At 40.1% G+C, this 10,900-nt stretch overlaps 1 protein-coding gene across 2 annotated transcripts; it reads right to left on the bottom strand.

Annotated features, from left to right (window-relative positions):
• Window positions 1-5,042: 5,042 nt before the first annotated feature.
• LOC131644411 (protein TIME FOR COFFEE) lies at window positions 5,043-10,537 on the bottom strand. Of its 2 annotated transcripts, none has more exons than XM_058914904.1 (11): window positions 10,269-10,537; window positions 9,850-10,170; window positions 9,570-9,724; window positions 9,315-9,477; window positions 8,948-9,218; window positions 8,785-8,846; window positions 8,593-8,690; window positions 8,265-8,508; window positions 8,070-8,173; window positions 7,551-7,922; window positions 5,043-7,426 (listed from the first exon to the last, which is right to left on the bottom strand). In XM_058914904.1, exons 1-11 carry the CDS (start codon window positions 10,354-10,356, stop codon window positions 5,687-5,689), a joined length of 3,618 nt encoding a protein of 1,205 aa, XP_058770887.1. In that variant the 5' UTR covers window positions 10,357-10,537; the 3' UTR covers window positions 5,043-5,686. The 2 variants fall into 2 exon arrangements, with proteins under 2 accessions (XP_058770887.1, XP_058770884.1); XM_058914901.1 differs by having other exon boundaries at window positions 8,593-8,700; window positions 8,786-8,846.
• Between the last annotated feature and the right edge of the window lie 363 nt (window positions 10,538-10,900).

Raw genomic sequence — 10,900 nt, 5'->3', positions numbered from 1 at the left:
TCCCAAGCGTAGTATTTCGGAGGAGACGCAAAATGACCCTTCCACCAGAAAAACGGAAACGTCGTGCAGAACTCCTTTACTTCTTGCCCATGTTCATCCCTTACTATCTCCCCCTCGGCATCCCGCTCGGCCACCATATCCGACACCGAAGAATAGGCCGTTGGACTTAGGGGGCGGACAACGAAGTATCGATCCTTAAAACCCTTCACGGAGTCAGTATACATTCCGAAGAGTTTACGCTCGGCGTTCCTGAACGAAACCCAGCTATACCGCCCGTTTGACGCCTGCCGTTGAACACGAAAACACCTTCCGAACAACGCAGACGTCGCACCTATACCCAAATAATCACAAACAATCTCGAATGCCCGCATAAAGGCAAAGGCATTCGGATGAATTTGGGACGGTGCCAGAGATAGAAACGCCATGACCGAAACCTGAAAATCAGAGAAGGGTAACCGGAAGCCGAGCTCCCTAAACACGTAATCGTACATCGCAAATCCGTCCCCGGCAAACCGAGAACATATGCGTTCCTCTGGAGACGGGCAACCTATTTGATAATTGGGCGGATCACCTTCCCCCAGGACCTCAATTTCTGTAAACGCCCCATCCAGAGACGCGGTATACCGAGAAACAACAGACAGAGCCTCCTCGGCTATCCAATCGGGCGCAACGGTATGTTCATAACTGAATAACGGCATAGGGGAAACCCCTCCCTCGGCATTCGAACCAGGGGATCCCGTGTGAACGCCTTCGGCCGAGGGAGTGCCCTCTTCCTCAATAATTTCGACGTCGGAACTAGTTGCCGTCGAGCTGTCGGAATCACTGGTCGTCGAGTCGGTGTCCGAGCCAGTTCTTGAGGAAGCGCTCGAATCTGATTCACCTGCACGCAGAAGGGAGAAGTGAATTCGATAGTCTATCAAATCCACCCTTCCACCGCAAGACAAGCGAAAGGGTAGAGCAGGAGCAGCGGAGCCCCCGGCCAAACCCCATCGAGGAACAACGCTCGTCAGCCGAGGACTCACAGATGACACGACAATCGGAAAGCTTATCTTAACGCCAACGTACTACGGCCTGCCAACCCACACCGACCCCGGGCATCGCTTGGATAACCCGGGGAGGATGACGATGGCGAAGACCTCGAAAGCGAAACACAAGTTCTATGAAAAATAGTAAAGCAACGACAGGCTAAACGAACTTACTTGCAGACATGATGTAGATGGCCGGGGAGAATCCTTCGCTAAGCAACGATCTTGATATGACGAACGAGCTGAGAAATTATGCCTCCCGAGGAACCCTTGATCGAAGCCGAGCAGATAAATAGAGAAAGGAAAATTCCCTTATGAGAGAATTCGCCCCCTTTTATAGGGAAAAAGGCTCGGAAGGCGAAGCGTCACCTCTCCTGACAGGCGCTGCCTCCTAGACCCTAGGCCATCAATGCCTATGCCACGTCAGCGCGTGGTTCCCACGCGCGACGTTTCGCCCACCACTGGACTCTCCTCCGAGCGCGTATATGTAACGAGGACCGATCCACCGAGCAACCACGAGAAATGAGGGTCCGAGCGTAGAAGCAAAGTCACAGTTTCTTAACCGGAAAACTCCGACTTGGGGGGCTCCTGTTCTGGACTGGGCCAAGGCTAGGCCCAACACCGCTTTCGGCCCAATAAGCCTCAGAGGCCCATGTATAGTTCATGGCCTTCCGACACGCCTTGCTCGGCACCAACACCGCGCTCGGCGTTCATTCTCCCCCGGACATCATCCTTGCCGAGGACCCTGCTCCGCGCAGGGCTCCTTCATATCCAATCCTCCGAATAACTCGGATCCCACGTGGCTCCTAAAAGACCGCGTCTTCCCTTGGACTTCGGAGCGGTTAACCAGGACAGAGGGCATACACGCACCTCCGATATTTCCGCTCAGGAAACCTGGCAGTCTCCTAGTTGGGCTTGGGAATCCAACCCAATAGCGAGATCATGGCCCAGCGCTGGGGGCTATATATACCCTCTTCAACTAGAGGGTCAGGTATTCAATTCTTACTCACTTTAGCTAGTACTTGCGCTCCTCTGCTCGTCAACTTACTTTGGCATTGGAGTACCTTGCAGGTACACCCCCCCCTCCTCCTCCTTCCTAGAAGATCCAGTCCGAGCAGCCTACGACGATTCTTCTGATCAGGTACGATCAACTACCTTATGCTAGGTTCATCACAAGGATCTTTAAATATTGTCATGTAGACGCAACCAATGAACTCCGTATAAAAATGACTCCAAAAAACTGTGAAATCAACATTGACGTGATCAACAACAAGATTTGTGTTATTTATGGTCCAATTACAGGAACCTTTAAGCATTTTGATGAAGAATTTGTTGAACCTTCTGCTCCTCCTCGCGAATCTGGTCCTTCTAATCAAATGCTTATGGATTATATGGTTGAACAATTTGGAAGTATATCATAAACTAGCCAGAATTACTCAAAGATTTGGCATTTTGGAAGGATTTCTAAGAGAGAATGATGGTGGAAAGGGATTACATACCCATTCTCAAAGGCCGAAAATTAAATTTTACATTAGTATAATCGATTATACTATTTATGTAATCGATTACATACGCATTCTGCCAAATATTTATGAACTTTTTTAATGTGGTAATCGATTACACCATATATGTAATCAATTACACCCTGCGGAATTTTGAAAAATCTGAACCATTGTGTACCAAATGTTATGCAATTGTTTATAAAACTTCCTCATCCAATTGCATCTAATGAATCCAAGAGGTGTTCTAGAATGTATTTAAGGATACATCAGATTTTTAAATCACCTCTTTCACACAAATTTTCATACAATTCAAATTCTTTTCAAGTGTTCATTCTCAAATATCATTGAAATTTTTCTGCATAATTTCATATACCATTTCAAAGTTTCAACGAAACATTTGAGCACTTAAGTTTTATACATTATGAATTGTATATTAAAAAGGAAGATCAAATTCTTATTCTTGGAAATTTTCCATTATCAATTTTATTAAAAAAGTATCATATTGTTGTAACTTGATCACCAATGTGCAGTGACAAGCAAGTGTAGAAGAAAGTGGTGTGTTTTTTTTAAGTGTAGTGAAAAAGAAAGTGTTAGAAGATTGTAAGAGTGTCTTGATCATGGTTTAAAATTGCGGTTGCGGTAGTGTCCACATCCGCATCAAGCATTGTGGTGTGATCGTAAATCACATTAAAAATCGCATCATAACGCCGCAACTACCGCATCGTTACGCCGCACCAGCCTGCATTGGACCGCATTAGCCCGCCATAGATTATACATTGCTAGCAAAAATCTTTTAATATATCTTCCTTTTTATTTTATCATAGATTTAAGGTATCTTTTGAGCGGATTAGTGATTTTTAAAGTGAAAGCGAACTATTAATGAGATATGTACGAAAAATTAGAGACAAAATGGAAGACATGTAAAATATAAACTAAATAATAAAGTATAATATTTTATGCTCTAAATATTAAATTCACGCCACAACGACCGCAATCCGCATCGCAGTAACCGCAATATCCGCAACCGCAGTGGCCGCAACCGCAATTTAAAACCATGATCTTGATGTGAGACTTGTGCAAAGATCTAAGATAGTGGAAAATATTATAAGGAGTGAAGAGACTAGATGTACTCTTGATTATAAGGAGAATTAAGATATATCCTTGTGTCATTTACTATCTTACTCTTTATTTTTCTGCACTTTTCATTCAAAGTCTATTAACTTAATTCCGAAAAAATAAAAGGGAGGAATCTTTGCTTAAAACAATAAAAATCCAGAAAATCTAATTCACCACCCTCCTCTTAGGCTACACTATATAGTTACAACTACTACTTTAAATTCTTCGATTCACTAAGTTCTTGTTGTTCATGGAATCAAAATTCTGTAGCTCTTTTATCATGTGAATCAGAGTATATAGATGAATCATGTTAGGCTATGTGGCTATTATCTGCCTTTAACGAGTTAAAGATTGAAGTCGAAAAGTCAATCAAGTTGCAAATTGATAAGAAATCATCTACCAACTTAGCAAAGAACCTAGTTTTGCATGGCTTGAACAAACATATGAGGCAAAGTTTCATTTTTTGATGGAGCAGGTCAATCAAGAAAAATTAGAGGTTGCAAGTTGTCTTATTGCTACACAAGTTGCTGATGCCTAACCAAAGAGTTGAAGACTGACATGTTTTTGGTTTTGATGAATGAATTAGACATGTTTAAAGTCAAATGAATGACATAAGATTATTAAGGGAAAATGTTGTTTGTTATTAAGTCAATATAAAAGTTAACTAGTTCATGTCCATACAGAGTTTTGTTCTAGTTTTAGACATGATCCCCGCAAGTGGACGATAAAATTTGTCTCCTCCGATTAATCAATCGCGAGGTCAGATACTAAAATTTTAATATATGAATATAAAACTTAGCTTGGATGGTTAGTTGGTAGTTATAACCGACTCCTAGTTAGTAAATAACTTTGTATATCTCTTAGTGCTTGAGCTAGCATATAAAAGGTGTAAGCGTATGATCATCCAATTCAATACAATTTATACTTCACTTGCTTTCTCAACTTTCATCTCTTTATTTCTTCTTTTTCTCATTTTTTGCAGAGCAAGCCATCTCTTGCTCTAACATGTTCGTCTTAAACAGTTTATTTAGATAGGACTCAATACTTGACTAGGGGAATCACGATTGTATTACTACCAAGTTAATAATGCAGATCAAATTTTAAATCATTAGAGTTAGTTTTACATTTAGGCAATCTTTAGGTTGCTGCATTTACATCAAGACCCTAGCTCACAAGTACTGTAAATAAAATCAGGCTAATTTTAGGAAAATCTGAAGAAAAGAATTTAAAAAACAGTTAATTTTTTTAAACCAGCCAGTTTTTTTACAACAGACCCAATTTTAAATGGTATGAATCAGTTTTCAGGATATTGAGACTGCCCTTATATAAAGAAACACGTAATGGAAGGGAAAAAAAGCACGGGAACCACATTTACATAATTGTGCTGGTAGAAGAAATAAAAGCCAAAGAAATAATTGCAGCTTTTTCATTAATGAATTAATATTAGTAGGGGAACAAAAAAAATAATATATACATATTAATATAATTGCCTTTCTATGTCAAATTAATTAAAACCCCGCGGGACTGTTGAATCCTACAACACAGGGTAACCAACTAAGATTGCAGTTGCAGGCCCAATAGATTCCATCTTCCTTTCATATCTATTTTCTTGTCAACTTCACCAACTAATGTGGTATCATACATCCATCCTATCACTTCATTGAAATTCAGACGAGCGTATTTCACATCAACATTGCCCTTAGACCTCTCATATGTCATTGTTGTCTAAGTAAGGAACAAGACTCTAGGACCAAGCTGCTATGACAAAGCATTGTACCTTCCGCGAGCGTGATATAAGCTACATGGACTTTTTCCTTCAAATTTACGAGACTTTGACGAATTTACACATGACTTTTTCCTTCAAATTTACGTGTGACTTTGATGAATGTAGAGAACTACCACAAAGGCTTCGGTTTGAAGATGAAGCAGTAGCAGCAACACCCTCCAGAATATATGTTGATTACAAAAGATTATGAGTGGAACTGGAGAGAATTTTTTTCTACCTTGGCCCTTGGTAAAGTATACAACTTGATTTTTTGTACTTTACTTCAGCTCAGATAAGTGGCCGGGACACGAGCTTAAGATTGATGGAACATTTCTCCCACAAACTGGGGAAGATTTTTGGCTACTCCCAGCAGAAGAATTCTCAGTTTGTTGCAACTGTGAAGTGTTCACTGATGAATTGACTTTCCAACCTTCCGAATTTGGCTTCAAGTGGCCCCCATTAAAAGGAGTACCTGCAGATGTTGTACATAAAGACTGGCTGTTATTTAGTTGCTGTTGTCCTTGGGATGACAGAGAGGTTGTGTAATCTCCTCCAAAAGAAATTTGCATATGACCCTGTGACACTCTTCCTTTCTCCTGAGAAATATTTTTGACGGTTGGAGTCTTGGATGTTATACTAGATGAATGATTAACATGAGAACCCGCCATTCTTCCCGTGATCTTAGAGTGAGAAGTTTGGTTAGAACTTTTGAATTGAGTGTGACTTTGTGAGAAAACAGGGCCATTGTTAACAAAATTTGTAGAAGTGGTATTGATGGATGAAGCTTTATTTCGAATAGCCATTGCAGGTTGCTGTTGTTGCATACCATGCTGCTTCTGAAGCAATTGCGAAGACTGTTGAGAACTTGAATTATTATTGGAAAAAGGCATGGTTGTTATCACAGTTGAAGCAATGGAGTGACTAGGCCAGTTTCCATTTGAAGGAGATAGCACAAAGTTAATATTCTTTGACGAATTATCAAAAACAAGGGTGGTTGGCCTATTAGTTGATGACTTACCATGAGTGGGTTTTTTTTCATCGTCTTGGTGGGAGGAATTTCCTCCTCTCCTATCTACAGTAATTGAGTAAGTCTTCTGCTGAACAGTATGAGGTGTACTTGCAGCTTGATATCCTTGCCATGCAACATCAGGCAGACTTTGAATCACCAGGGGATTCTGTTTCATGGATGAGAAATTAAGGTTTGATGGATGATTTGTTCCGTTAAATGAAGCAAATGATACTGCAAATGCTTGAGATGGTATAACCTCAACTCCCCCATTTAAAGCCTGTTGCTGCTTACTGTTGCCACCAACAATATCCGATGTTGCACATGGCTTGAAAGAAAAGTTCACTGGCTGAGCTGGAATCGTGAAGTTCTGCCCTTGCAAATTCTTTATTGGGCAAGATGCATGATTAGCAACAGACTGTACACTCTTTCCATTCACCTCAGCCTCTTGCTTGTGAGGATGAGACTGCGGTGGAGTCTGTTGTTTTTGTGACTGTCGTTCTGCAGTTGTAGAGGTCAAGATATTATTACCATTTACTTGCGCACGATGTGACTGCATATGAGATGATGAACTACATGATGTCTGCGCAGTAAGATAACTTGGTTGTACGAGTGCTTGTGAATGAGGGTGCTGTTGCGGATCCTGAAAAGAATGGAATGTTTGAGAAGGATACGAAGGCCCTCCTAGTATATGTGTTGCTTGTGAAGGGCTTGCACCTCTGGTTGCTGCTGTTGCCCCAAGAGAAGTTGTCGAAATGGGGAATGAATATCCGTTATTGTGAACTATAGTCGCATACGGAGAATTATTAGCTGAAAAATTAGGGTAGCTAAAGCTCATTACAGAAGCAGCAGCTGGCAAAGTTGAGGAGGTACAGGGAGATCCGGCAATTGAATGCTGGGACCTATTAGATGAGGAAGCATTGTTGGGCGAATTCACACCTCCTGCCTGATTAGTAGCTCCTGCAACTGTTGCTTGATAATGGGCCGGAGAAAATATGAAAGCAGGACCGTGCTGCATTCAAAATTACAATACATTACTTAAAAAAAAACCATATGAGCACAAGTAAAATGGGCAACACCCTGTTTTTCAACTGTATAGAACCAGTAATACGACAAGAGTCACAACAAGACCATACCACTAGATTCCCAGTTGACTCGGGGTGTTGACCTTGTAGCACAAACTGCATCTGATGTGTTGAATCTACTGGATTGGCATTTTTAGAACTTTTAGATGCAGTGAGATTATGATCACCTGTGGCAGCCAACCCTTTCTCTTGTGCACAATTTTGGTTTAAACCTGGCAAGTGTTTCTGATATTGCTTGCTAACAATCATACTTTCTGCTGAGAGAAGACAGTTGACATTGTTCGTTTTTGTGGCATAAAGTGAACTAGAGCCTGCTGACAAGAGGGGGCTTGTCTTTGTGAACTTCTGGTGTAGGATGTTACGAGCAATGTGATAATGGGTTGCACATCTCTTTCGTTGTGGTTGAGAGAAAACGGAATTATGCTGCATGTTTGAATTATAAAAGAGTTGTTAACCATACCATTACATGTATATAGGCAGGGTGCTAATATATCGGTACTAGTGACAGAATAAAGAAAGTACTCGAATAATTACAACTAAAAGAGCAAAATTTGTGAGAAGTTATAAAACCTGTGCTGTTGATGATCCAGTGGTTTTATCTGTCTTCACAATTGGAGAGAGACTGCCCGACGGTCCTGATACAGCGGCTGATAGAGGCACTGAACTAGAATGAGCTGAATAAGGAAAGAAACGTTAGACTTCAAAAAATGAGTCAAAATCAGAGTTGACACTCCATCCTGTATATTACAAAATCAAAGTAGTTACCAATTTTTTCCACTTTGGGATTTGACAATGCGGTAGGATGTTCCTTATTTCTATCCTGTTCTTCTAATTTATTGTTTGTCTTTATCTCATTGTCATTGTTTGGCTTTACCATATAATAATTTAACACATCCAACTTTTTCTTAAACGCGTCCATCTTAGCTGCTTCTTCAATTTCTTCAGGTACTTTCTCTACTGTAACTAGTCTTTCCACCTTGTCTTCAACCTTAATACTATCTTCGCTCATCTGCATCAGAAGTTGTTGTAAGTTGGACTGTTGGAGACTTGGAGTACAGAAAAATATTTCAAGATCTATAGTCAACCTACTCACCATTTCCAAGTCCGGTGCCAATTTTTTAATTTCTGATGTTAAACCGCTTTGTGACAAATGATTCCCTTCTCGGGATAGTATCATAGGAGGAGGAGGAGGAGGAGGAGCCTGTTATAAAAAGGTACTCTTCTTCAGCCATTTGACAGTAATAAGCAAAGGAAATACAAATAGAAGCGAATAAGAAGATCCTCACCATCAAATCTATGTCAAACTTGCATACCCTTTGAGTATTATCCTCCAAAGCAGAAGGCATCCTAATAAATTGGGCCACAAGGAAATAAGACCGTTGATCAGGTATCCTGTAAGTATTCAAGAGAAAGAGAGAAAAACAAAACTGTAATTCATTGGTGCTCACACTCTGGTTGATCCTGAATCCTGTTTATCAGCATCTAACTTGGAACATGATTGTGACCCCCATGTGGTGGATACAGGTCTTCCATCTGCCGAAGCACCACCAAATCCATCACCCAAATACACGCTGTCTTCCCCAATGTCTTCTTTTTGGACCTCTGATGATCCATTTTTACCACAAGTAGCATTATCATCATGACAGCCCACATCCGGTTGCTCCCTATGAATACTGATCAACTCTTCAGTTGAATTACAGTCCTCTGATTTCTTCTTCTCTGATGATAAAAAAAAAGGAGAAAAAATATGACCTTGAAATTAGTTAAACACACAAATAAATAATAAATACAAAATCTCCAAAAATTCAAACCTACCAGCATCCATAGAGGAGGTGTTGTGATTGATGGTTGCTTCAAGCTTTTGCGATGAAGACTCATGGTTCTTGGAAGTCATCAAACCATATAGAAGCTCAGCTATCTCAATCTCCATGTCTGATGAAGACGATTTCGACGTATTAGCGATATCTCCAATCGTTTTCTGCAACAGAACGTACACATGAAAATTGAAAACTCTTCAAATTTTAATTCAAACATATAGATTAAAAAAACACGAAAAAAACTTGAACACACCATCTTCTGATTAGAAGAAACATTCAAAGAAGGCAAGTCCGTCGTCGGCAAGAGTTCTGCTACTCCAGGAGAATTAACCTCTCGTCGAAAACTACGCTCCTCCCCCTCCCCGCCGCGTGCAGCGATCCACTTTTCGTGTGACTTTTTCACAGAAGCTGCAGAAACGCATCAAAAACAAAAGTACAATAAAACACCGTCTACTGAGCACAAAAAATTGAGTAGAATAAAGTGAAAAAACGAGTGATACGAAAAATCGCATTTGTATTTATATCGTATCAACCTGAACGAGCTTTCCTTGGAACTACAACACCGATCATCTCGTCAGTTCTCTGAAACATCGGCGGTTTATCCGGCGCGGAGTTCCGGCGATGATTTTGATCGGAGACTAACGGCGTCGGGAAACGGATCCGAGATAAACCTCCGTCTCGATAGTTATCATCTTGTTCATTTCCGATGCTCTCTTCAGTGCCTAGTGCGTCTTCGTCTATGTGACAGTGAGAGCCTTTTCTCCTCTTACTCATATTCGAAGAATCCCTATCCTTATCGCGATGCCTTCCTCTCTTACTCGGAGCTTCCCTCAACTCCACCGCCGTTCTATCCTCTGCCAGAAACGAAAATGTCACCGTCAATCAACCGAATAAAACAATACGAATAGACGTAAAGATAAAGCAGAAGAAGAGAAACGAATCGTTTGAATACCGGAAGAGTCTCTGAGAGCAATATTCCGATGTCTGAGCTTTGGAAATCCGTTGGTAGATGATTTTCTAGACTCTCTGATTCTATCCATGAGTTCCTGGTTTCTTCTATCATGTAATCAAATTTCACCGGAGAACCAATTCGTAACAGAAAACGGCGAGGTGTTGCCGGAAAATCAACTTCCACGGTGGTTCTTAATTTTGTGAAAGGAGCAAATTTCTTCTCTTTTTATTTTAGTTTCATTACGTTGCTTTATTCATAAGGAGAATTATTAAATGCATGATTAACTATTTAATAACCTGATCTTTCCTTTTTAATAAAAAAGTGGCGCGTAAGGTTGAACCTTTTTTAAAATTCTTTTTTTTGGGAAAAAGTTCAAAAAATGATTAAAATATATATTAATAAAATATTTTTTTCAATAAATAATTGAATAAGTTACTTGGTGATTGAGACATGAGAACGAATAATATTTATATTAATTTTTTTGTAGAAAATATATTTACATTTTATTCGTTTTCTTTACTAAAAATATTTTATTATTATTTTAAATAAAAAATATTATTATTCAGTCAATAAAATACTAACGAATAATATAAAGTAATAATGGACGGCTGAGATTGCGGTAATGGTTTCGG

Source organism: Vicia villosa, linkage group LG1 (genome assembly GCF_029867415.1).
Source record: "Vicia villosa cultivar HV-30 ecotype Madison, WI linkage group LG1, Vvil1.0, whole genome shotgun sequence".
NCBI lineage: Eukaryota > Viridiplantae > Streptophyta > Magnoliopsida > Fabales > Fabaceae > Vicia > Vicia villosa.
This window is presented reverse-complemented; position numbering and strand designations above follow the sequence as displayed.

Coding starts and splice junctions, on each gene's coding strand:
- LOC131644411 (XM_058914901.1), bottom strand. CDS start 10,356: ATGGATAGAATCAGAGAGTCTAGAAAATCATCTACCAACGGATTTCCA. Junction 9,478..9,569: donor TTTCTTCTAATCAGAAGATG/GTGTGTTCAAGT, acceptor GTTCTGTTGCAG/AAAACGATTGGAGATATCGC. Junction 7,427..7,550: donor AGTCAACTGGGAATCTAGTG/GTATGGTCTTGT, acceptor TTTTGAATGCAG/CACGGTCCTGCTTTCATATT.